The 26711-nt window shown below is 35.4% G+C and overlaps 1 protein-coding gene across 1 annotated transcript in view; it reads left to right on the top strand.

The window, feature by feature from the left end:
• MAN1A1 (mannosidase alpha class 1A member 1) overlaps positions 1–26711 on the top strand; it is a 160336-nt gene that overhangs the window by 32415 nt on the left and 101210 nt on the right. Inside the window, exons 3-5 of the mRNA XM_069487757.1 lie at positions 7948–8044; positions 10608–10723; positions 20743–20823. Of these exons, the coding sequence (XP_069343858.1) occupies positions 7948–8044; positions 10608–10723; positions 20743–20823 (294 nt within the window). The remainder of the gene's footprint in view (positions 1–7947; positions 8045–10607; positions 10724–20742; positions 20824–26711) is intronic.

Below are 26711 nucleotides of genomic sequence, written 5' to 3'. Positions count from 1 at the left end.
TAGCCGCCATGTGGTGGTAGAGACCTCAGGAAACACTGCAGCTGAAGAGAACCAGTGCCGGTGCCGTCAGCCGCTTGGCGTGACAGAGAGGGATCCACGGTTTCCCGTGTACCCTGTGACAGCAGGTTGGGTAGGGCAGAACCGTCTTGTCTGCCCAAGGAATATTCAGGGACAGGAGTAGAAAAGTTGGGTGCAGAGCAGGAGCAGAGAGCTGATGTGGAGTGGAGGGAAGGTTGTGAGAGTTGACGGATGTAAGGCAGACAAGGAAAGGGGGTGCTGTGACATTCTTTCTTTGAGCCAGCTCACAAGCCCGATTTGGTGTGTTATTTTCTGCCAGGCCTGGCCGTGGCTTCTTGGAGCCCAGAAGGGGCTGCCTACCATGTGGAGCAACAGGAAAACTCAGGCCACAGCTGACTGTCTAGGGTTTGCAAGCAACAAAAAAGTGTGAAGGCTCTTGTTCTTGTATGTGGTGTAGTAGAGAGAATCAAAATGACAGAGTTCACAGCCTTGTTCATCTCTGCACTTCACTGGGCCTCAGCTTCCTCATCTGCAAAATGGGGGTTATAATGTCCAAGAGGGGTATTACAAGGATTAAGTGTGATAAATTGTATCAAGGTCCCCTCAGGGTGCAGCATAGTAGCTGTTTAACAAAGTTAATTCACATCCTCTTTGACAGCCTCCAACTCCGTAACTCAAAATGATGACAGCTCCTACAGTTTCGTATGTAGAACAGAATAATGCTTCCTAAAATTCGAAACTGCTGCGCATCCAGTGAAAAGAGAGTTGCTGAGAAGTTTACACATAATGCATTGTATGCCTCAGATCTCAAGGACTTTGCTAATTTGTGGCAAAGAGACAGCACCTACAGTGGGGCCAGAGCAGTCCAGGAAGCCGGCCACGAAGGGCAGCTTATCCTAGAGGTTGACTAGAAGTTGCTCACTGAGCTATGGCAAGCAGGGCTGGTGGGAAGCCACATGCCCACAGACCTAAAAACTGCCGTTAGGTCTAGGTGCACCTGTGCACTAGAGGTTGCAACACAAACTGCTGGGCTGTGGGGTAACTGGCTCACCCTTAGCCAGCACAGTATTTTTTTTAAATGGCTTTAGTCAGGGCTTTCATTTTGCCACATTCCCCATTCATTTCCAGTTGCCCTGGACCTGGCCATTCTGTTCCTGTCTGGCCCTTCACATGTTCAGCCCCTCTTTTGAACCCCAGGCAGAGCAGGGGCACAAGCCAGAGAGCTGGCAGTGGAGACAGAACCAGGGACTGAATGTGTCCTTTCCCTTTATCCTCACGTTGCCAGGTGACAGACAGCACATTCAGTTCAATTTGAATTTCAGATAAACAAGTAGCTTTTTTAGTATAAGTATGTCCCATGTAATCTTGCCATTTCTCCATTCTGGCAGCCCTGTTCTATTCCCGTTTATAATTCTCACCCTGGCAACAATAGGTGTTCAGTACGTGGTCATTGTCACTGTAACACCTTATCGGCCTTGGGAAAGGGAGAGAGGACTAATACATTTCAACATTTGAAAGAGATAAATTGAGCCAGAGGTGTGAATGAGTGTTTTAATTCGATAAGGGGTAAAATTGGAAACTGTCCTGGCTGGAAGGGCGATGACAGCTAGCAGGTGACTGGAGGCAGAGCCTTGCCCACTGGCTCTGTGAAGAACTGTGCGAGGGGAGGCTCATTGCCAGGACTGGCTTAGGTGGCGTCTTGACACCTGTTAGGTGAGATGTAATTGTGGTAGACTTCAGGCCTGCAGTCTTTGTGCAGCCACCCAGGCTCTGCCTCTTTTCTCTCCTACCCCTGAATTGCTCTGCCCACTCTGAGTTAGCTAAACGCCTCCTTTCCTTCGGGGTGTTCTTCCTTATCTCTCTTTAACTCCTGAAGCCTGGGAGGACTCTGAGGAGGTGGCGTGTGTGAGTAGAGATCAGCCATGTCATCACGTTTCATCGCCTCACCATGTTGTCAGGGGAGATAATTTTTTTAAAAAATAAGCTTTATTTTTTAGAGCAATTTTAGGTTCACAGCAAAATTAAGCAGAAAGTAGAGAGAGTTCTGGTAGACCCCATCCCCACACAGGGACAACCTCTCTCCCCTCAACATCCCACACCATGATGGTGCCTTTGTTACAGTTCTTCTTTAAGGATGAGAAAACTGAGAGTTTAAGGGATCAGCACCTTGGGCAGCCTGCTGTGCTGGCTCCTGTGACGGTCCTGCCTCGGCACCAGGCCTGCTGCTGCCTGGTGCTCCTTCACACCCCTCTGCATCTGCATTCTCACAGGCAGATGTAGCAGAGGGGTAGCGTTAGATAAGTACCATACGGGAAGGGGTGGTTGGGTTGCTGTCATTTGTTCACCTGGGAAGAAATTTTTTCCAGTGGATGAGTGAGGGTTTGGAGAAGCTGTGAATTAATTCCCTCAGGTTGTTTTTTTTTTGTTTTTTTTTTAATCTCTGTCCCTTCTTTTCCTTCCCCAGTTTCACCAAAGATTGAAAGAAAGAAAGTTGATTCAGTGACCCTAAAAATATTTTGTGTTGAGAATTTTATCTGAAAGTTCAAGAAGTTACTTTTATGTGACAATCAAGTAATTTCAGGGAACATTTGGTGGAAATTACTGTGAGGCTTTTAAAATTAGTGTTTTTCAAAGCCTCGACCCTAAGTGTAATTTTAAGAGCGATGGCACATCACTTTCAGCTTCACCAATCAGCCAGTTTCATCTCCCACCCTAGACCTCTCCTGAACCAGACACAGCCCTTTGTGTCCTCCAGAACACTGGGGACAAGAGCGTCACTGGACCACAGAGCTTCCACCCTTTAGCGCCAGACAGCAACCTGTTATGTAAATGAGCCTCTGTCTGTTGGCCTCTGGGTTGCTTATTTCCTCACTGCAGGCTGAGACCTGTTAACTCAAAAGCCCACTGGCACCAAACTTAAATTTTTACACATCTAATTATTTTAAAAAAATAGCTTAAACCAGCATATTTTTAGCCATTTAGATCCTGCTTGCTTTACGTATTCTGTGAAACCCTACCTAGCATCTGTTGGCCATTGATAAGATAGAGCTTTGTGGTTTTAAGACCCTAAGCTGCAGCTGCCCTTCCGGGTTCTCTGACCTAGAAATTCTCCACCATGTTGGAGAGCCACATCATTCAGTTCTAAGCCTTAGGCCTAAGCCCTCTTCCCTGGGAGTTCCTTCACCCTCCGCCCTTTCTGCATGGTGGCTCCCTTGCCCTAAGTCTCTGGAGGGTCTCATGCTGTGCAAGACTTACCTTCTCAAGCAACCACCCAATACAGTTTGTTGTGTCTTGCTGCCTGCTGTGGTCATATCTTTTTCCAAAATCAGCGACCCCAGCCCCCAAACGAACCCCCTACACAAACATACCTGATGCAACCAAGATTTCTTGAAACCCAGTTTGTGAACCTTCAGGACTAAAGATTGACTCACATCACTTTACCCGCTTTGTACTCTTTATGCTTTCTTCTTCCACCTTTTGGATACCAAATAGTTGTGTACACTTTAAAATGTGTATATTTGTGAAGAGCTTGTGTATGATAGATTTGTCTGGTTTCATGTATATTTATTTGTCCCTTCTGTTTATATATGTTACTAGGAAAAATTATGAAGCTCTTTCAGATTGCAGAAATCAAAGACAAGCTTAGGTTTTTAATAGAAGCAATTATAATGCCTAAAATGTATTGAGCGCTTGTGTCAGGCAATGTGCTAAACTCCTGACGTGCATTATTTTATTTGATATCACCACAACCAGTGAGGCTGGTGCTTTTATTTATTCACATTTTGTGGGAGTAGAAAGTGGGCTCCGAGAGATTAATTGCCTCACTTAGAATCACATCGAAGATTACAGAGCTTGGATATGAATCCAGTTTTTCAGATGTCTTCGCCCATGACCTGCTCTTACACATTACTCCTCAATAAATGAGAAGGTTCTCTATAAGGACACACACGGAAGTAAGCAAACAGGTGCAGCAGGCAGAGAGGAAAAGGGAAGATAATTCATCAATATTCAGGATTCAATAGCCTTGTGTGTAATTCCATAGCTGCTGTACAGACTTAACACAATTCTACTGGTGCACCATGCAAATGATCAAGTACCCCGTCTCTGCCTCTCCCAGCCTCCTCTTAACCTTTCTCCCCTCACCCCTGTGTCTTCAACTGCCTCATGACTCCTTTTTATGACTTTTTGCATATCAGTACTTCTGTTTCTACATCATTGTCTGGCCTCCAGGTTCTCTCTGAATGTCTCCCAGTTACACTCCCCGAGGTAGAGTAGGTGGTTGGGTTGCCCAGCTCCATCATTAATGAGAGCTACACACAGGGTACCTCACCTTGGAGGCTCATGGCCAGCTCTCAGTTATCTGCCTTTGGATCAGGCACCAGACCTGGATCATTCAGCTGGGGCCAGGATCACATGTACAAACTAACTACGGAAATTTTGCGTAAGACCCTACGGAAGGAGGCTGTGAGTGGAACTTAAACTCATAGGCTTCTTGAAGGGGACAGTAAAAACCCCAAAGTCTTCATGAGATCTGTCTGTCGAGATCAATGAGATTTTCAAAAAGATTTCTAGTGTGTTTATTTTGAAAAATTTAAGATCGTATGATTAAAGCTTCAGCAAATAAAAATATTTGCTAAGGGTAGTTCTTAGCAATAAAAATCCAAGTTATGAAATCAACACATACTGAGGAAATTCAAACGTATTTTATTTATTTTCAATGTCCTTGATTGGATCATGCCATAAAATTTAAAACAAATTGTTAGCTACAATAATAGAGTTGTACACAACATTTAATTAATTTTCTTACTGTTCTCCCATATTTATAGACATTTATTGAGTATATAAGAAGGCAGAATTTTAAGCTTCCATACATTATGTGTTAGATAATAAGTGAAATAGAGTCCTGTATATTTCTCTTCTGGTCCTTTAGAATCTTTGTATTGATAGTGTAGCAGATACTCAATAAATAGCATTGCCTAATTGGTCAGCCCTGATGCCAATTAAGAGGAAAGAGAAAGTCAAGGAATCTTTTCTATAAGCATAGAGTCAAGGAGAAGTAATGCTATTTTTTGATTATCTTATGTCTTCATTCTGTCTTTTGTGGTCAGAATAATGGATTGCTATTATGACATTTTGTGTCATGGTGTCTTGTTTCCATTCACACAGTGTGTTAGCTATACCTTTTATCAATGCAAAGGTAAATGTTCAGGAAGAAAACTGCTTTTCTTTGCTTTCAGTTTATTTTATTTCATGAGGGTTTCAGTACTGCATTTGAAGTTTAGGCCCATTTTAATCCTTCTACTTGGGATGTCAGGCTATAGAACCCTAGTTAAGTTAATGAAAGATTACAGAACAAAATCAAGGGGGCCTGTGAATAGGGGGGATCAATCCTGTTCATGGACTTCCTTCTTAGTAGTTGAAGTTTAGAAGTGACCTCCTTGTCCTTTGAGCTTGCAAGAACACTGAGTCTGGAGAAATTAAATGCCTTCGCCCCCATGGTCTCTCAGCTGGCTAACAGCTTAGTACTGTAGAATTAAAAGCTAGTAGCCTTTTGATGTTTTGAAAATACTTGAGTTAGCTTTAATATGGCAAATCATTTCCAGAGGTGACCAGCCGGTGGAATCAGTTAACAATATGGCTGTTCCTCTTCACTTTACCAATTACTGGAAAAACTACTTGTGATGTTTTATTCAGGGCATTTTGACTACATCGTTTTCTTCTTCTTTCCTAACTTTAACTCATAGAAATCCCACGGGATGAGGAACCCATTTTGAGAAACGTGTCACAGCAACTTTTGAAATGTAGGAAGCTAAGCAATTAGTGTCAAATTTTCCCTCGAGAGAAAGAAAAAGATAGGGAAAGTTAATATATACTACAAAGGTTACTTCATGAGGTTCTGTACTAGTGGTGCATTGTATAAATGATTATTTCTGACAAAGCAACCCAGTCCTCTATGGGAAAACATATGCTATCATTAAGCCACTAATAGTATGTGGCACTGGTTTCCAGTTGGATTTGCAGCTGAAACAAATCACCATAACATTTTTTTTCTGTTTTGATGTACAGTGTATTCCAAAAGCTTTTAAATTTATTAAGCATCTTTAGAAATTTACAGAAATGAAGAGTTTACTAAATGTAGTACATTTAACAAGAAAGCCAAATAAAACTCAGATATAATCTCAAGGTGTTTTTGTGGATTTCGTATACCTAGTCTTTCAGAGGCTCATTGATTTCTATTTTTTGGGATGTGAATATAATTGGTTTCAATATAAGTTTAAAATTCAATAAACATGTGATTACCTGCCATCTGTCAAGCAGTATGGTAGGGGCAGAAACACAGACCATGTTCATACAGGCCTCACATACACTCTGTGAGGATTTATGATCCGAAATTTTCAGATAAGGAAAGAAAGTCTCACAAAAACTATGACTCATCTTTAAGTATGTGACTAATCAGTGACTTTGTAGGAATTATAAATCAAGTTATCTGACCCTCAAATCTATTAGACTTTCCAATAAAATTAATTTATAAGAAGAAAATCTTGAAAACACTGTCTTATACGCATGCTTTTGATTGTTGGAAGAATGACAATCTGATTCATTCAAAGAAGATTCTGTTGCTGACTCATTAAGGAAGATGATGCAGTGTGTTGGTTAATGCCATGGGCTTTGGGGTCAGGCCAACACGGAAATGAACCCTGGCTCCTTGGCTGCAGAGAAGTGTTATGACTTTGAGTAAAGGTGTGGTTTTAACTTCCAAGCCTCAGTTTCGTCATCAACCTAACGATGATAATAAAACACATTTCATAGAGTTGTAGCAAGAATTGAGTACAATACTGATGGTACAGCATTTAGCAGAGTACTCAGCAGATGGGACAGATTCTTGGTAGCTATTAGTAATAGTAATTGTGGTAAGATAGGAAGATTAAAGAAATTGGGTAAAAAAAGATGCTCACTGTTGTGTTTAGGGACATAGACTTTGTTATTAATAAAATTGTATTGATCTCACTGAAGATTTTTAGTGATGAACAGCCCTTGAGTAATAGCTATAGTTTTATGTGATGCTCTTTAAGATATTTTAAAACATGGAGCCAGAATAGAACATCTTCAGATTATGTCCATATTTTGATTGCTGTTGCTAATAGGGTAGAAATAGCAACATGAATAAATTCTAGACAGTTAAAGAGTCCCCAGCCATTTTTCAAAAAATATATACAAAAATAATTACATACATTCTTTGAGTCATTGAAAAAAGTTTATATAACTAATTTATGGCAGAGAGTTTTGTCTTTTAAAAATATTGCTGGTACATGGACTGTCAGTTGGGATTATGCAGAATCAATCTTCAGTTACATGCATATGCACACATACATATCTAACTAAAGATTGATTATATTAAACTGGAATGTTTCAAACTCCAGGCATAATCATAGAGTTTCATTTTTTATTTCCTGTAGACATCTAAAAATACCTTTTCATATACTCTTAGTCAGAAAACATCAATGTTTTTAAAGTGATAACTTTGAATATTTTTCAATATACGATGAAGTCAACAAAGTAGGAAGAACCTTATGCAAAAATATGAATTTTAAACATAGCACCTTTGCAGATTTAATCTGTTATGAGAATGAACTATATAAATGTGGGAATGGTTTATTGTTTTAGGATCAGCTAAATTCCTGTTGTTGGAAACTGACTTGAAAATGATATTGATGTTAAATAGGGTTAAATGGACTAAAAAAAGAAAAATTTTCATATGTAAACAAAGAGGGTAATGTATATGTGCATCTTTTAGTTTATACCATCATCACCCTTTTAACTAAGTAGTGAATTTTAATGTTTTAACCTTTAGCTCTTCAATAATGATCTATTTTGTAGCAAAAATATCGCAATTCAAATTATAATCCCATTTCCATTTTTTTTCCTCAGATGATGCAACATGCTTGGAATAATTATAAAGGTTATGCCTGGGGATTAAATGAACTGAAACCTATATCAAAAGAAGGCCATTCCAGCAGTTTGTTTGGTGAGTAGAATGTGATTTGTTTTCTTAGTGACAGTAACTTCTCTCTAATTGCCTGAGCTTATGGGTAGGGGAGAAGTCTGTGTAACATGGTGACCCTAAAGGCCATGTTGCTAGGAAACTTGTACACCTGATGGAGTTCTCTGTAAGAACTGTACAAACTGTGTCCTTCAGATAGAGCAGTGGCTGCATGTTAGAGTGACCTTAGTAACTTTAAAAAAGTACTGATGCCTGGGCACACATCCCAAGATTCTCAGTTAATAGGTGTGGGGTACAGCATCAGGATTTCTAACTCCTCAAGTGAGTCCCAGCACAGGGACATTGGTGGGTTGCACTACCTGCTTCCTGTCAGGTAAAAGCTGTGTCTTTATAGGTAAACTGGCCGAGGCAACCAGCTGTGGTGATCTTCACTGTGCCTCAACTGTGGTTGTAGGTTTCTGCTCTTTGTACCACGGAAGAGAAAGTGAGGATGGATTAGGCCAGTAATTTGAACTTCCATTATCTTTCTCGCATACTTTATTGCATTGCGTCCTCATAGCAGCCCTCTGTGATTGGTACTGTGGGTGTTAACAACATTCCCGCTGTAGAAGTAAAGAAGCTAAGTAAAAGAAGGGTTTGATAGATTCTTTGGGTCGTAGATCTACCCAGTACCCTTCCTACTGTACTTGACTTCTTTCTAATCCCTAAAATATTATCTGTAACAGCATGAAGGGAGTGGAGTAGCAGGGTTACCACTTCTTTGTTTTAGATCTTCTTTAATTTTTCTCAAAAAATATTTAATAGTTTCCTATATATAGATCTTTCATATCTTTTTTATTAGATTTATTTCTGATATTTGAATTTTTTAATGCTCTTAAGAATGCTATCAATTTTAAAATTTTATTTTTTATTAATATTTTTTGCAGGTATAGAACACCACAATTGATTGTGTATATTGATCTTGTATTCATCAACCTTACTAAATTTGTTTATAAATCTATTAGTTATCTATAGATTATTTTCTATATACACAATCTTATTATGTCATCTGTTAAAATTTTATTTCCTTTTTGTCTTTCTTTGTTTCTTTTGTCTACTTTTCCTTTTACCTTATTGAACTGCTGCCAGTATTAAATAAAATTGAAGGTAGTATAATAGCAAAAAAAAGGAAAGAATCTGCATTTTCCCAATTATTAAATTCTCTAGGAATCTAAGAGACTGCTTCCTTCTCATGGTTTTTCTTACCAGTTATATTGAACCTTACATCTCTTTCCCGGGGGAGTAAGACTGGTTACTTCATCAACTTAAAACAGTGTTAATGAACATAAAAAATTATCTCAAGTATTCATGACCTCCCAATTCTACTTTAAACAGAAAACTAGAACTATTATTCGAAGATTTCAGAAGTAAAAAAGATTTCAAGTAGAACTGCGCCTTAAAGAGAGATATTTTGTGCTTGACCAGTTGTACTCAGTGTAAAACTAAAATATAAGAAATAAAAATATTTACTTAAAGCTCTTAATGACTTAGAAATAAGATATCAATGAAAATATGAAGCTGATACCATATTTTAAAATGCCTGCTTTAAAATATTCCCTCCGGTTTCCTCCTGAATTCATAGTTCTATCTCAAAAAAAAATTATATTTTTTGAAACCTGAGTATCCTCAGGTTTTTTCTCCTTCTCATTAGATAAGATTTAGAATTAATTTATATATTTTTGAAAATCAAGTATTTTAATATTCTATTACTTGTTTTCTAATGATAATTTCTCAATTTGGTATTTGAAAGACATGTACCAATGAAATAATTTCCATTTATATTTATAGATTTGATTGTGTATTGTCCAGAAGACTAATTATGTATAGAAAGTACAGTGCCCAGTCTTTTAGCAGCCACTCATTGTCACAATTGTGCAGGGCACCATGAGGCATTTGGAGACAAACAAGACATGACTTCTCTGTTCTAAGAAAGTTTCTAGTTGAAGAGAGATGCACATAAGTAATTTTAATGCAAGCGAGAAAGTGATGAGTGCCAGAGCAACATGAAGTCTCCACGTCATTGGAATTCAGAGAAAATAAACCATAGAGTCAAGACTGGCCAGGGTAGGGGGCTGGGGGTGTGTTAGCATCAGTGAGCGTTTCACAGAGTAAAATTTCATTTTAGAGTAATGGCTTCTTAAGACTGTCACTAAATAATTTTAGATGGAATTGTATTAAGAGTTTTGCATAGGTGTCCTTTGATATAATTACATTAACAATATATATATTGCTCCTTTGTTTTAGGCCTATTCTTTTCTTGCTAGAGAATGCAATCACATTTCTAAGAGACATGTCTAAGAGATTTATTTTCTACAACACAGAAGAAACTTTAAAGATAAGTGTATCAGTCTATAGGCTGTAGTAATTTTTAGTCTGGTTTTGATACATTTTATATTTTCTTTCACTGAAATAATTTTAGACTGTGTTCAGTGTTACTTCTTATTAATAAATTCAATATTACCTTTTTCCTTTCCTAGATATGGTCAATTTACATGAATGTATCTATACAAAATATTTTACTGAATAAATATTTTTCTGATATTTTCAGGTAACATCAAAGGAGCAACTATAGTAGATGCCCTGGATACACTTTTTATTATGGAAATGAAAAATGAATTCCAAGAAGCAAAATCATGGATTGAGGAGAATTTAGATTTTAATGTGGTGAGTTAAATAAAAGTTGCTAATTCAGTCCTTAATTCTCAATTAGAGATTATTATATTGTAATGTACTCTAGCAAAAACAAATAATGTAACTTTAAATAATAAAGATATTATACTGTATTCTTAAATTGCCCTCCTTTGCTACACAAATGTATGTCTTTATTTTTTGGCAAATTAAGGGTAAAAAAAAAAAAGAATATTCATTGAGACCTACATGTACCTAGTATTCTTGTTGAAGAACCACAACAACCCTATGCTATGAGTATTATTTTTATACCTTTATAGATTAGAAATCAGAGTCTCAGAGACTTACTTCAGATTGTATAGCTAGTTGTGTGTCAGAGCTGATTCTAACACGGGTCTGTGTGGCTGCAATGCTTATGCTTTTATACCGTGCCACAGTGCATCCCACAGCACCATCCACTTTCCTGAAAATAAGGCAGTAAACTTTGTTGATCTTATCTCCTATCAGTAAAAAGTGTTTCTCTCACTCTCAATCTCTCCCTCCCTCTCTCTCTCTCTCTCTCTCTATATATATATACATGCACACACCCCAACATATATACATACACACACTTCTTAAAATTTTGTATATGTGCTGTCATTCTTAGCAAATACCTCAAGACCCATTGTACGCTGAGGGAAAGAGAATTAAGGATAGTGGATACTTCTAAAACTTCTTGTTAATTTTGATTGGGGAGGACTACATCTTATCAAATCTAATTTGATAGTCATTGTTTTACTTCGTAATGATGTTGATAAAGAATTTATTCTAAGAAAAGGAAGTATGTCGGCCCAGGCATTTTTTGGTCATTCACTTATATTTGCATTATTGGTATTATTTTTAATCTGGGATTACTTTGCAGAAATCCCTGTAAGCCTCTAGCCTATCTGGTGAGCGTTTGATAATATCTGTAAATCCCCGTAACCAGGCACAAGTAACATGCAGTGTGTTGAAAGTGGACAAAGAAAGAGCATGTCCTTGCCGACCCTCTGCTTTGTGGCACTCACATTCTCCCAGAAACCAAGTGAGGACACCAGGGTCAGTCAGAATATTAAGGACCGGTAAAGCTGAGTCTTTTTCCCATCTCTCTGGATTAAAACATACCTAAATTAAATGTTTTAATATTTTATTCCTACTCCCCTAATTAATTGTGATATGTACTGCATTTGGGAGACCTTAATGACAGGCAGATGAGTCTATGTTTAATTTGCCTGATAATTAAATCTAAAATATAAAGGAGACAATATTCCAATATAAAGGAACCTTAGAGATCAATGTGTTAAGCCCTTTTATTTTAAACATGGGAAAACAGATGCAAGGAGCTAGTGATTTGCTCAGGGTTATGGAGATAGGATATTACTGATAGAATTAAATAAGAAAAATTAAAGTAATGGGAAAAAATTGTTTCTTTTTGGAGGTTGGTTCTCTTAATAATACTTTTGTCGTGTCTTGTTATTACAAATAAATTCAGCTGCCTACCTTCAAAGACTTACAAGCTTATCTTCAGCTACTCCTAAGATTGATTGACCCCTCCCTCCCTCTCTGATAATTAGACTTCTCCAAAATCCAATGATGGAAGACAGGAAAGTGAGTTTTAATAACACCTGCCTTAGGAATAGTGTCCAGGTTCCTTGTTGATCCTTGGGTTAGTCTCATATATTGCAGCAATTCTTTCCTTTGTTGACCAGTGGTAGTCCAAGGAGCTCTGGACTTGGGGCTGGGGCTGTGGATGGCAGTGGGTGGAGGATGAGGAGCAGTTTTATTTAAATGGACTAAGTACAAAGGCCTCTCAAGGTAACAAGACAAGATGTTACTGTAACAGAGAGCAGCTGGCAGTCCTCAGACTACCACCAGGTGACATGAATGTGTTCTGTGGGCCATGGAACCTGTGAAAAAGCAGAATGAATCTAAAAGGGAATATCAGAGTATGTAGAAGGGAAGAATAATTTCCTGGGCTTCCTTACGTGTAAGGTAAAGAGATTGAACTACCACTAAGTAATTGCTAAGATACTGAACTTTAAAGCTTTTTTATTTAAAATTTAAAATCTTTGTTTTTTAATAAGATTTCACTCAATTAATGTGCAGACTTTTGTGTAGATACATTTTAAGACTGTTAATGACAGTCCTGGATTATATTTTTCAAAATATACTTTAAAAATATACTTTAAAATTTGTACAACTATTACGTACCCATGAAAATTTCAACATATACTAAAAATTGCAGCCACAGGTCTCAAATGTCTGTTTACTATTCTCATGTGTGAGGTCTTGAGAAATACGGGTTGCAGTTCTCTTTTTCGGTATTACTATGCTTTCCTTTTAAAAAACATGTTATCAGTAATATCCAATGACAGTGCTCCCCACATTAAAAATAGTAGCATATAAATTCAGGAAAGATATATTGGTTTACTCCTCTAATCATTGCATTATAAAGTTCTTACTGTTTTCTAGTTGATTTTAATATATCACGTATGATAATTTATACTCACTCATTCTACCTAGGAATTCAAGTGATAATTTCAAAAATTACAGGATTTTCCTTCAAAAACCATTAAGAAAATTTTCCCATTTACATGAAGGAAGAAGAAATTGAAAAAGCCTTAGCAAAAATAGAGAAAAATTATTTTCATGGATAACATGTAGCATTCCTGTTTATATACATTATTACTTGAATTTAAATGAACACTTTTTCATGATAAAGTATTCTAATTGACAGTGTGAGGATCTTGTAAAAAAAAAAAGTTAATGCATCCAAATTTATTGCAAAGGAAAAATAAAAATGAAACTGAAGCAGAAACAATATTGTTGAGAGTTGGCTTATCTATGATGCTCTTAAGTATAAGCAAATTTTACAGCCAAGAATAAATTTATTAATATGTAAAATATTCAATTTATATCACTTAAAAGATAAAGTAAATGCTTTTCATTGGTTTATACTGTAATTAACTAAAACTCATTTTCGTTTCATTAGGGCATTAGCAAGTTGATTCATTTTGCATACTTGGTAGCACAAAGTTCAAATGGCTTTACTAACAGGCTTAAAATAAATCAGTGGGATAATATGTTCTGGGGGGTGGGAGCAAGAGCTTCGTAGGTGGAGCTTGTGTTCAGTTCACGTATCTGTAGAGGTACATAGTTATTGGCAGAAAACCCCAAGGATACTCTTTGTGACAAGTTTTCCGATTTTAATTCAAAGTGTTCCAAGGACAAAGAATCTAAAACTGATTCTTGGTTATTCATTGTTCATTCACTCATGTGTTATTTATTTACTAAGTACCTTCTAAAGATTAGGTACTTACCCTTATGGAACTTCTAGTCTAGCAGGAAAGTATTCAGAGTACCCTCGCTAGAGCTGGGCTGTCTTAGGAAGGAAGAAAAGAAAGCAGAAACTACCATTTAATTAGTAACTGATATATACCAGGTATTATGATCCATGGTTTTTTTTCATAGGTTATCTCATTTAATCTTTGTGACAACCATACAGGGTAAGTGGTATTTTCCCTACTTTTGTAGATGAAGAGGTGGTAAATTAATCTAACCAAAAGTATGCAGCAAATGAGAGCAGTGATTTCAACAAGATCTGCCTGACTCAATGACCCCCTTTTTTTAATTGGAGAGGAAATGAAAAGACTTGAGAAATATACAGGCAGCAACAGAATTTGAGTCCTCCAAGGTTAGGCATGTAATCTTAATATCACAGTACTCATTGGAGTGTGTCATTCAATAGATATTCAGTAAATGTTTATTAAATGAATGAGAAGTTAACCTGTCTTGTCCTACTTCCCAACAGACTGTGCTATACTAAGGTGGAAGACGAGCTGACAGGGTGTGAGGGTAGCTGTATTGTGTCATACTTGTATATAGTTAGAAATGATCTGGAGTTCAAGTGCAGTTGATCTACCTGTTTTTACCTAACCTACTTCTGTTGGATTTGGCAATCTTGTTCTGTGTTACCTAACATTACCAGAACAGATTCGTAGTGGCCCCTGATACAGGAGGATCATTAACATAAGGACAAATGATCAAGGGTTACCTATTTGGGTATTTCTAAATTCTGCTGCATTCTTTACTAGCACTTTAAAAATATATTGCTTACCTAGATCCTTATATGAGAAACATAGAAAACTATCTTCAGTAATGAATTTTTAAAATATGTAGAACTTTTCTCCAGATAACAGTTTTTAAAACCTTTGTAAAAGCAAAAGCTGTATTAAAATTATCCTTAAAAAGTACTTTTCTACACTGAGATAAAGTGATATCTCAATATGAGAGGCAGAGCTTTGAGAATGACAAAGTTTAGGTGATTAGCTTGCTTCACACACTAACTAGCAACACACTCAAACTGTGGTGTTTGGCAGACACCTGGATTGTGCCTTTCATTGTAAAAGAATGCCCTATATTTTGCATAATGTGAGGACTGGTGGCAAAAGTGACTTTTTTTTTTTAATTTAAAGATCCAGACTGTTTATCCAATTGGAATGCCATCCTACTTTTCAAGACAATAAACTATGGAGTTCTCTGTTGGAGGGATATAAGTTGACTTCAAGAAGCAGCTTTGGATCTTCTCAAATGCATGATTGAGTACTTAGCTAAGGTCCACAGTTACATGCCATAGAGCATGAAAGAAGTGATTTTTGCCTTAGTATTACTGCTGAAAAAGGTTTATTCTAGAGTAGCATTGCATCCTGATGGGTACAGATAACAAAGGTAATTATCCTGTTAAATGGAGTTATTCGGTATTTTCCGTCTGAATGCTAAGGTGGTGTACCTGCCAAGAGTGATGAATTGGGTTTTGGCTATAAGAGAATACTGAGTTGTTCTCTCTGATGGTAACTAGGGCTGCTACTTGAGACCCTTTCTTGTGCCTGCATGGTAAAACCAACCTATCAACATAGAATAGATAGTTATTTGCCTATCTTGGTGGCCTACAGAACTTGTATTTTGTTAACAATTTTAAGAGATTTGTTACTTAAATATGAAAACAAAAGCTGCTAGGACACACTGTTACAAACCAAGTTACACTCTGAAACATTGCAGTTCAACCTGTTAAAAGGAGCTTTATACTTACTCTTAACCTTCAAAGTGTTAATACAGCACACACTTCGAGGAACCATTTATAAATAAAGGTATATGTTAAGCCTAAACATAGGCAACTCTTATAAGTTACCTGTCTTTAATCAATGGCTTTGAAAAGTCTCATGTTGTTTCCAACATGTTTTTTAGTAAAGCATAGTTATCATGTTAGTAATGGAGCAGTTGCTAGTAAACATAGTTACTACATTGGATTGTAATGGGATGGTTGTTATTAAATGCAATTATTGCATTGGTAGGTAGTGAGGCAGTTGTTATTAAAGCTTGCTTGTTTCTTAGGCATAATAGCCTGAGAACACCAGGCTTATAGTTCACTAAGTAGAAAGCTGCAGGGAGTTTGGAGGAATAGCTAGCAAAGGAGTGTCCTTTTAAAAAACAACAACAAAAAACTATTGTGCTTTGAGTTCACCCTGAAAATCAAACACTCAGAATAGAATTTAAATATTTCTGAAATGTTCATTTCCAAAAAAATCTTTTTCAATTCAAGGCAACCAATCAGATCTGTCATGCTGGGTGGAATCATAAGATAACAATTAAGGAGAATTCGGTACAAGTCTAATTCTAAATAACCATTATAAGGCTTGAAGGTCCAAAGAAACAACTTACTCCTCAGGGGATGCTTGCATCTCCATGTAGCTCCTCAAACAAAAGAAAACTAGCTGAATCACTTACTGAGATCTTTTTATAGATAATTTTGGCAAATAAGTTGCTTATAAAAATATAATCTAATAAATTTCAGAGTTGTTTAAAATGTCCTCTTGTCTAGTGGGAGGAAGTTGGTCTTCCAGGCACTCATTTTGAAACAGATTTTGGAGTATATTCTCTATATTGCTCAGATAGGGTTAGACTCTTCATGTCCATGAGCTCATGGTATATTGATTTGGAGGAAGCCTTTCCCAGCAGAAAAGATGTAGGATAATGTTAGGATTGGTGAGCAGGGCATACAAAATCCTTTATAAATTAGACTCTTTTTTTCCATTTTAGCAATCTTTATCACTTTATCTCATGATTTTATATATATATATATATATATATATATGTATAGTAAATGAGGGAACAAAAATATACAGAACAATGGATAAACTTTGAGGTGGAAATTATCAGTCTAAGAGGCCTAAGATAATAGTAGAGATTAGTACTGAGGCCTAATTTTTCCATGATTTGTAATACTCACCTCTTGATTTTAGGTATAAATTTAGGCATTCCATATATTTCATTAAATTTATAGATGAATCTGGTTAAGTATTAATATGTTCTTTGATTCAATGGCCTTTGCTAGAAGAAAATCAAAATGAAAAACAGTTTCACGAATCCAGATTTTTATGGGGGTGGGTCGTTAGCCCAAAATTTTCAACCTCCACTTGCTCATCAAGTATGACGTTAGCTAATAGGTGTGTTTAATTTAAAGCCAAGTCTGGATCTACTTCTTAAACTGGCACTCATATAAAACTGTGTGTTAGAAGCCACTCAATACCTGGGGTATATTCCTGGAATGCTGTCTTACTTAAAGATTTAAGGGGGAAGTTAATTTTATTTTATAACAAACACAGATGAAGAAGACTACAAAATTCACATTAATTGATAGGATAAATGTCACAAGATTTTAGTGTTATAGGGTGCTCCGTCTACATACGGTCTTATCCCTGCCCCAATTTCGTCATTAGGGTAAGTCAGTGGGAAACTTTTAGAATATCTTAAAAGATACTGCATGAATATTAATAGGATGAATGTATTCATTTAAATTTAATATGATTATTTTAGTGGAAATTGGAATCAGAAGTTTATAAAAATGGCCTAAAACCCTTAGACTGTAGAAATTCACTTTTGAAAATCTTGCCGTCATGTAAAGCCTAAAAGGAAGTTGGTCAGGGTACCATATTTCAAAAGAGAATTTTTAGCCATTGAGAAATACGACCCCCATAAGGGTCAGAGAAGATAAATATTATGATTCTAGAGTCTCTGATTTTCCAGTAACACTGGGAAGGTGGGTCTTAGTTTCTTTAGGCTGAGCTGCTGCACAATGCTAGTGGCAACACTGTCTATTGAGTGCCTTACGTGGGCCAGATACTGTGCACAGTGCTTTATGTACATGGATTCATAGTACCTTGTAAGGAGTGCATTGTCCCTTTTTACAAATGGTAAAACCAAGACTCAGAGAATAAGTGAGTTACTGGGATTTCACACTCAGGCAGCTCCTGAACCTGCCTTCAATTCCAGGTCCTTCTCACCCTAGGCCTTCTCACTCTCTGTCCCAATATAGCCAAACAATTTGGTATGGTGGGAGAATTTTTATCTTCTTAGGCCTTTTCATTTCAAGATCCATAAAGAGTGATCACCTAACGTGTCTCAATTTCAGTCTTCTGGCCTAAAGCATAATATAACCTAGAATATTGAAAGAGCTCTCAAATTAAGGTTTCTAAATAATTTAAATTTAACTTTGGAAAAAAAGGAGGGAGAAAGAATTATATGTTGGAAATTCAAATGTAGTTCTAGTTTTCAGACAGAAAGTGTTGACTGTTGAGAACTGATGATGGTGTGTCATGATGTTCCTGAGCAAGATTTTTGAAGACAAGGACACAGCAATCACTGGAAACCTGCACAAAGTCATTAACAAGCCAGATTTGCTTCTTGGACAGGCTCACTAGACTATTAGATCCGTGAAATCCAAAGTCATAGTAGCTGACCTTGAGTATAACACCATGCAGGATCATCTCTCAGTATCTTACAGACAGAACGAGATAGAGTTTAGGTTGTAGGATACATAGCTGGATCAATAGCTGGTTGAATAACTGCACCCAGTAGGTGATTGATGTCTAGCTGAAGATATATTTCTCGTGGTGTTTGACATGACTCAGTCCTCTAGCTTGCAATATTTTTATCAGATGTCTACATGAAGGTCCTGATTATCCAAAATTTTCATAGGAGAAAGAGAGAATGCATATGTAATGAACCCAAAGCTGAGTAAGAATATAAAATCGTGTTAACAGACTTCAGTAGACAGAAATGTGGGAGATTCTCAGGTTGAAAAACTGAAAAACACAAGTATAAATTGAGAGGAATATGATTTGAGGGTTTAAATTCATTACATTTTATTATTAGGCATTCTTAGACATAAGAACTATAGTTGTGTGAACCAAACTAAATTAATGGATTTTCTTCCCTTTTCCTTACCAGTAATTTTGTAGACTATTAAAGTTTTTACCAATATTTAGATGATACTCATTCACAGTAATACAACTCAAAGATAAATTACACCTATATAAAGTGCTTTTAATCAAATTATATTGGGTGCATGTTACAAATTATGATATACAATTAAACTCACCAATGTCTTATTTCGTGATGCTTTTTCCTAACTTTGACTTAGTAATTCTCTCTCCTTACTTGTTTTCATAATCTTCCTTTTACTGGAAATTTTTTTTATTTTTTAGCTTTCTTTTATTTTAGCTTAAGCAATTACTTAACTTTGTTAGATCTTTATACCTTTTTAGAGAGAGCATGTGAGAATAAAATGAATATATATCCGCCTTTTTTCTGGAAATACTATCTCCCACAAAAATGTAGACTCGGTGAATCTGAGGACCTTATCAGTCTTTATTGTTATGTTCCTTTCACCTAGGACAGGGTCTGGCACATAGTAGTTGCCTAATAAGTGTTTGTTAAAGGAAGTAACACCTCAGATGATTGTGACTAAGTTCATTTTCCAGATACTGACTCTATATATTGTAGTTTGCTGTTAGCCCCCATGATTGTTAGTCAACGGTTTGATGGTAGCCAAAAGTGAACAATTACTGAGTAGGCCCAATGAACATGAAAAGAGGCTAATGCTTGAAACGTACTTAAAACCTACAATCTTAGGTTAGCTGTGCTGAATTATCTAGTAACAATGCAAGACAGATCCATTTAATAGTCAAATATTATAAAAATATTGGCATTAATTACTAAGTATGTTCCACTATTACAGGACTATTAATAAAGAGACTTGGTGGCATTATGATGTGAGGTATTATACAAAAGTCAGAATAGCAGATCCCTAGACCCGGAATCAGAGTACTCAAGTTCAAATCCTGATTCTACCACTTATTAGTTGTCTGACCTTGCAAAAGTTACATTAACCATTCTAAGTCTCAGTTTTTCCATCTGTAAAATGGACATAAGAATAGTAATTACTTCATAAGATCAGTGTGAGAATGAAAAGACAGTCTATGTAAACACATTAGCACAGCACCTGGCATGCTACAAATAATAATAAAAGCAAGTTTCAGCAAAGTATAACATATATTGTTATTATTATTATGTCCTTTATGCAAAGACATTATAGTATGCACTTCTCACTGACATGTGATTATCCCAAGCCACAGGCAAAAATTTGGGAACCAGCACTAGAACCCAAATCCCCTGACTTTAAACCCTATTTGCATTCTCTCTGCACTACTTTAACATGGTATGAAAAGACTGGTAGACTAATGCTGAACTACCAGCCAAAGTATAGTCCGAATGGCCTTTCAGGAAGAAAAAGCAGGCAAATGAACAAAATGAAGGAGAATGGCAGCATAAGGAAAAAAAAATGCTCTGACCCTGTGGCATTTGCACAAATAGAGCACACATAGTTTTGTATCGGCTATTGAATAGAGAGAAAGAACTGTATTTCATAAATATGTTTATAATGTTTATAAATATTATCTATGTAAGTATATTTTTCTTCTTTTTTTAAATGGACATATAATAGTTGTATATATTTATGGCGTACATAGTGAAGTTTTGATATTAAAAGGGAAAACTTTTACCCCTTGTATTTAAATCTTTCTGAGCAAGCATATAAAATTTAAACAAAATTTAAGTATTTTGTATAGTTTACCACAACAATAGTTTTCTGAATTGTGTACTATCATTATATTAGAACTTCCTTTATTTTGTTTCCGTAGAATGCTGAAATTTCTGTTTTTGAAGTGAATATACGCTTTGTTGGTGGACTGCTCTCAGCCTACTATCTGTCTGGAGAAGAGGTAAGATGAAAAGTGGTATATCAATGTGAATTATAAAGTGTCTTAAATTACATTTTTTTATAAAATATGCCATTTGTGGTATATATTTAGGAGGAATCCATTAAATTTTCATATTTTGATGGAGCTGTAGCTTCCACTGAATTTTTTATAATATGTACTAATTAAATGAGCAAGCTGGGAAAGTTTGGCAGAACATATTGTCAGGGAATGTTAAGTAAGGCCTTTTTAAAAAGCCTGGCTCCATTATGTTATATATGATGTGATTGCGATTACAAATTATATATGTCTGTGGACAAATTAAAGAGGTTTAGTGTAGTGGCAGGCCCGTGGATGAATTTTTTTCTTTAAAAATGATTTTAATGTTAGCTTAATAAAAACTTTTAAAAATGAAGAAACCATGACAAGTAAGATATAAACAATATAGTATTTATGAAATTGAGGTGAATGAGACACTCAGCTACTCAGTGAACAGTCCTGTGGGCCAGTGTCCCTCTGTAAAGTGCTTTGGAGCTCCTCCTGGGTCAAAGCTTAATTAATTATCTGCTGCATGGAGCAAAGCAGTAGTTTTTAATTTAGCTGTCTTTTATTGATAGATTAAGAAAGGATTTTTGTATCATCCTCATAAAGGGCACTGATGCTATTTTCTTGAAAGGTTTTGGACAACTTTATGAATAAGGAAGTGTCCACTAAGAGCTGTTGGAATGAGCCTCACCTTTAATGTTGACAGCGTTAAAAGCTCACATTATGGAAAAACAGTCACATATTTCAACTGTGTGTCAATCAGATTTGCGTTAGCCTCAGCATCCTGGCTGGGGGAAGAGTGGATCTTACCCAGTGTAGTATTTCATGTATCTCTATGCTCCTTCAAACAGATTCAAGCAGAGCAATAAATGTTTAATGAGAAAAACTGCTTGACTTTGTTCCTGCCTCCCAAGTACTTTCCTAACCAAAACAAAACAGCCTGCACAATCTTACATTTTTTCCTCTCTCTTTAGATTTTATTCCACCATAGACCTTTTCAAAATATGTAGATGGCTTCTATATTCCTCTCTATCTGTCCTATTTTATGTATTAAATTTGATCTTTCTTATGGACTCTGCTCCCTTCTCAGCCAGGATAATGCCTCTTCTTTCCTTTTTTCAGTTTTTCTAGTCCCAAATAACTTCATTTGTTCAATTCAGTTTAGGGTGTACTAAGCATTAAGCCAAAAAAACCTATATTTTTTAAATGTCAGGCTTAAAATTAACTGGAGTTATTTTAGTTAACAGGTTTCTGCTTTTAGAATACTTGTCCTCGAGTATGCAATGCTTGGATGTTCTCATTGCTTTTGACATGGCAAACTAGGATGACCTTGGTTTTATTAATAACTTCTCCATAATTTATGTGGAAGTGAGACAATTTGGAAGAAATAAGGACTGCATCCTTCTGTGTCTGGGCTCAATTAGGATAATAGAGTATACAAAGAGAAACAATGTATTTCTTCTAAATATGCATTATGTTTAATTAGGATACTTTTTCATTCATAACAATACTTTAAGTTTGCATGTATATATGTGTTTATATATATACTGAATGATATATGTATTTATGTACTTATAATACCCACACATATTATAGTTTGCCTATAGATAAAAAAATTTGCCTGAGACTTTATAAGGATAATTTTTACTTCTATATTTAAATAATTTTAATAAACAAATGACAACAGAAAACACCTCCATTGCAAATAACTATTCTTTTAGTATTTTTGCTTTGTCCTCATCACTATACAAATGTTATTTCTACTGCATTTTCTATATTTTAATTTTTATGATAAAAATTTCTATAAGGTATTTTTCTTTTTTATTTGCTTTTCTGTGTTTCTATAGAATATATTTTAATTTTACTTATGAAGATTCATCTGCTTAGCATATTTTATTCTTGATAGTTCCCTAAATGTTGGAGAGTTAGGTTGTTTCCAGTATTCCTTTGAATAATATAGCTATAATCAGTCAATAAATATTTATTTGCTGAAGTGGTATTGCCAGGTGAGAAGTGATTAGTACTAGATATTAAGTTTTAACATTATCTCTTGCTTATTTCTCCCAGTTACTTCGTCACTGACAATTGCTTTTCATTTGATGAATGCCTTCAGGGGAATTGGCCATTAGGAATGTGATCTAGAAAAATTATTTTACCCCAGGTTTGTCCTTGAGCTATTTGTATTTATATTAAAATGAAAAAAGTAAGTATTCATTTAATAGAAAGAACACCAACATGGCCAAATTATGAATAATTTCAGATTATGAATAATGGTTTCAGATCATTGATAAAGTTTTATACCACACACTTTCATGCAGATCAAAGAATTTAGGAAGGTGTCTAAAACAATTCATCTTCCTAAATTATTGCATAGAGGGACTACTAAACCATCATAATTTAACATTCCAATTTCATCAGTGAGGCTCAGGAGTATTTTAAGAAGAAAACAATATCAGAAGTATATAGGCCCACATTAACATAAGCTCAAAATTCTTAAATTTATATTGCAAAAGCAGGAAAGGAAATACCATTGATTTCTAATACATGCCTCAGGAAAGTTACAGTTAGAAATACTGAACAATAATCAACAATGCCACAATAGAAAGATGAAACATAGGTAGTAAACTTTGATTACAGGCACATATTCAAAAACGTAAAATACTCCAACTCAGTTAAAATATTTTGTAGTGCAATAAAAAATAAATAAAGCCTCAATGTCATTAAAGATTATATAAGAAACTCAAACAACCACAATAATTATAAACAGAATGGAGATAAGATGAATACTAAATAGGAATGATCACTATTAAAAATAAATTTAAAAACAGCATTACTCTGTTATAAGTTCAAAGGGTACTAAAGTCCTCACTGGAGACAGTAAATATATTAATAGTAGCATCTAGAATACCATTATTCAAAATATGTCCTAAAGACCAATAGTTTCTTTCTATATGGCATGATAAATGTGTTTCTGTATACACACTAAAAATAAGTTTGGAAAAAGCTACATCCTATATTCTTTCTTAGAAATCCACAATGTTCAGAAAAAGAAGCTAATTTAATTTTATTTATTCTTGTGTTTTCCACACTTAATTATAACCCCTTTCTTTTTTTTTTAATGTAACATCTGCTAACAGCAAGTTAGAATATTGTTTCCCAGAACAAGTTTTGGGAAAGGGAATAAGAGTAATCAAAGCAAAAATGATATTAAAAGTTGACAAGTACAAAACAGATATAAGTAAAATAAGACATTGCAAGAGAAGATGATTCATGTAGAAAAGCATGTATATGAATATACCATGTAATATTATTTGTTTTACAACAGATACTAATAGCTATATTGAGCAGAAAGTGAATTCAGTAGAACATAGAGATGCCACAGAAACAAAGAGAAGGCTGAAAAACAACTTGGAACAAAAGGTCTCAGGTTGTCATAGAGGATCTCTAGCTTGACTGTCACCCTGAGATATCCTAGAATTAGTAAACATGGAATGGACTATTTCTTCTACTTTTGTCTTACTCTACTCAACATATAAGGTCCCTGGAGAAAGAGGCTAATTGGCAGAGTTTCAGTTACATGCAGCCTCTTGGGGGTCTTGGGGAATGAAAAAGAAGGACATGCTAGGAGAACTCTTCTGCGGGGTTCAGTATTTAGTGAATTCAGTATTCTGTGAAGACCGATTATAAGAAAGTATAGATAATTCCTGAACAGGAAATTGAGGCCCTGTTAGAAGAGTGGGGAGAATAGATGTTTGGAAGTCAAAAACAAGACTTAGTCCATTATGGTGAAAAAAAGGGTGGCAGGGGAAATAGACAAGCCATATGGAAACTGATAGTTTAATAAGATACCTGAAAAAACTGTACCTGATTTGAAAACCTACTTTATTCTATAAATTAAGAGACCACATTTAGAACTAACAGTATTTAATCCTCAAGAGGAACATTCAGTGACTACATTTTATTAATAAGTTTGTGAACTAGAAAAACAATAGCCAACTCCTGGAAACCAGAATGATTGAAGAACTAGCTTTCAATGAAAAAAGGTAGGGGAGATATCTGATCTAAAATGGGGAGACACATATAACATGCTTCCATTAGATCAGTTTACTCTGCCAAGACAACCTTTTACTTTGAAGGCAGCAAAAAGACTTTTCCCCAAATTCCCCTAAAAGTTATCCACTGCCCCAGACACCAGTGCAAAAGATTGCTGAGGAAGACTTCTTAAATAAAAGAAGTAGTTAATACTACTGAATTTTAAGATTATCAAGGAGAAACAAGAGGGGTGGGGAAGGAGAGAGATCGGATTGAGAATGTGAGTTTACTGATGGAAAGATCTATTTGTTTTTCATAGTAGGAGTCAGACATTTAGAGTATTTTGAAGGTTATAAGTGGATTTTGTAGATTTGTTTAGTGGTGAATAATCATAAAAGTGTTTAGAAATTCCCAAGAAAATTAGGATATATTGATGTGATTACCTTTCAAACTCAGTATCTGCCACAGTCCACTAGAGCATGACTCATCTCTCAGACCATCCATCTGTCTCCTGCCTCATTTTACAAAAAAATTAAAATGACTTACAGAAAATGTGCGTCATGCAAACAGGGCTATAGAAAAACAGAGAATACAGTGAGGGCATATTAAAGTTGCAGACAAGATGAGCACGTAGCAGTGCATTCTGCCAGCTTGTAAATCATCGAGGCTTTGGACGGAAATGTATCTTCAGGTTTGCTGAAGACCAGAGAAAGAAGGGAAAAGAATTAACGGCAATTTTGTTTTGCTATTTTTATAAACAGTAAAAATTTAATTACATAAAATAACCCACATATAATATTACCTGTGTATGTACTAAATTTTCTATAAAGCATAGACTATGGTATAAACAAAAATTCAATAATATATTTGGATCCACCAGTAATACATTAGCACCTTCCCAAATCCTGCCTAAATTGTAAAATTTGGGCTCAGATTTATCCTCACATACATGGAAGGTATTTTAATTATGACCACTAGCAAAGTAGATTTAAATCCAGAAAACAGAGGTATCAGCAAAAGGCATAATTGCAAAAAAAAAAAAAAAAAAAAAGACAGAAATGAAAAAAAGATGACAATACTCTTAAGATCAAAATATAATATATTAAACTTGTACAATAAAAAAATAACAGATTTATGCAATACCATTAAAAGAAAAGATTGAAATAGTGGCACAGTGAAATTAAAAAAAAATAGGTAATTAAATTCTTTGCAGTATTCTTTGCAATATCATATACTATAAACAATGAGAATATTTTAGTAAAAAAATACATATATCATGCCACCAATTAACTATAACATTAGAAATATGTGCATATTTAAAATAGTAAAACCACATCAAAATTTAAAAATAATTTCTTAAATAACAGCTAGATTAGGGAATGAATGTATAATATTAAAATTAGACTACTTAATAGGCAACTAAAATATAAGTATTGCATTAAATTTTGTGGAAAGCAGCCAAAATCATACTTAAGAGAAATACATAGCTCTAAAGTCTATATTAATAAAAAATAAATATATGGTTCCCTGAGTCTGTATTTTATTAATTTAGAACAAAAACCAAGAAAAAAGAGATGTAATAGAAATAACAAAGTGCAAAATGAGAAAAGAGCTGTACCTTACTTACAAAGCTTTGTCTCCCTCCATCCCATCAACATCCTTGAGGAAACAGTCTTCTGAGAAAGTCCTTGATAGTAAGAACCATATTACTCATTTATCGAGGGGCAGATTTGATGAGGGGGGTTGAGTAGGCCCCTCAGCAGGAAGACTCTGACAGGTGTGTGTTTGTGCAGCGTCCCCACCTGGGCAAGGCAGCACATTGAAATGGTGGTGGT

This window comes from Eulemur rufifrons, chromosome 15, assembly GCF_041146395.1.
Source record: "Eulemur rufifrons isolate Redbay chromosome 15, OSU_ERuf_1, whole genome shotgun sequence".
NCBI classification, from domain to species: Eukaryota; Metazoa; Chordata; class Mammalia; order Primates; family Lemuridae; genus Eulemur; species Eulemur rufifrons.
Note: the sequence above shows the minus strand (reverse complement) of the source record. Positions and strands in the feature narration are given on the sequence as shown.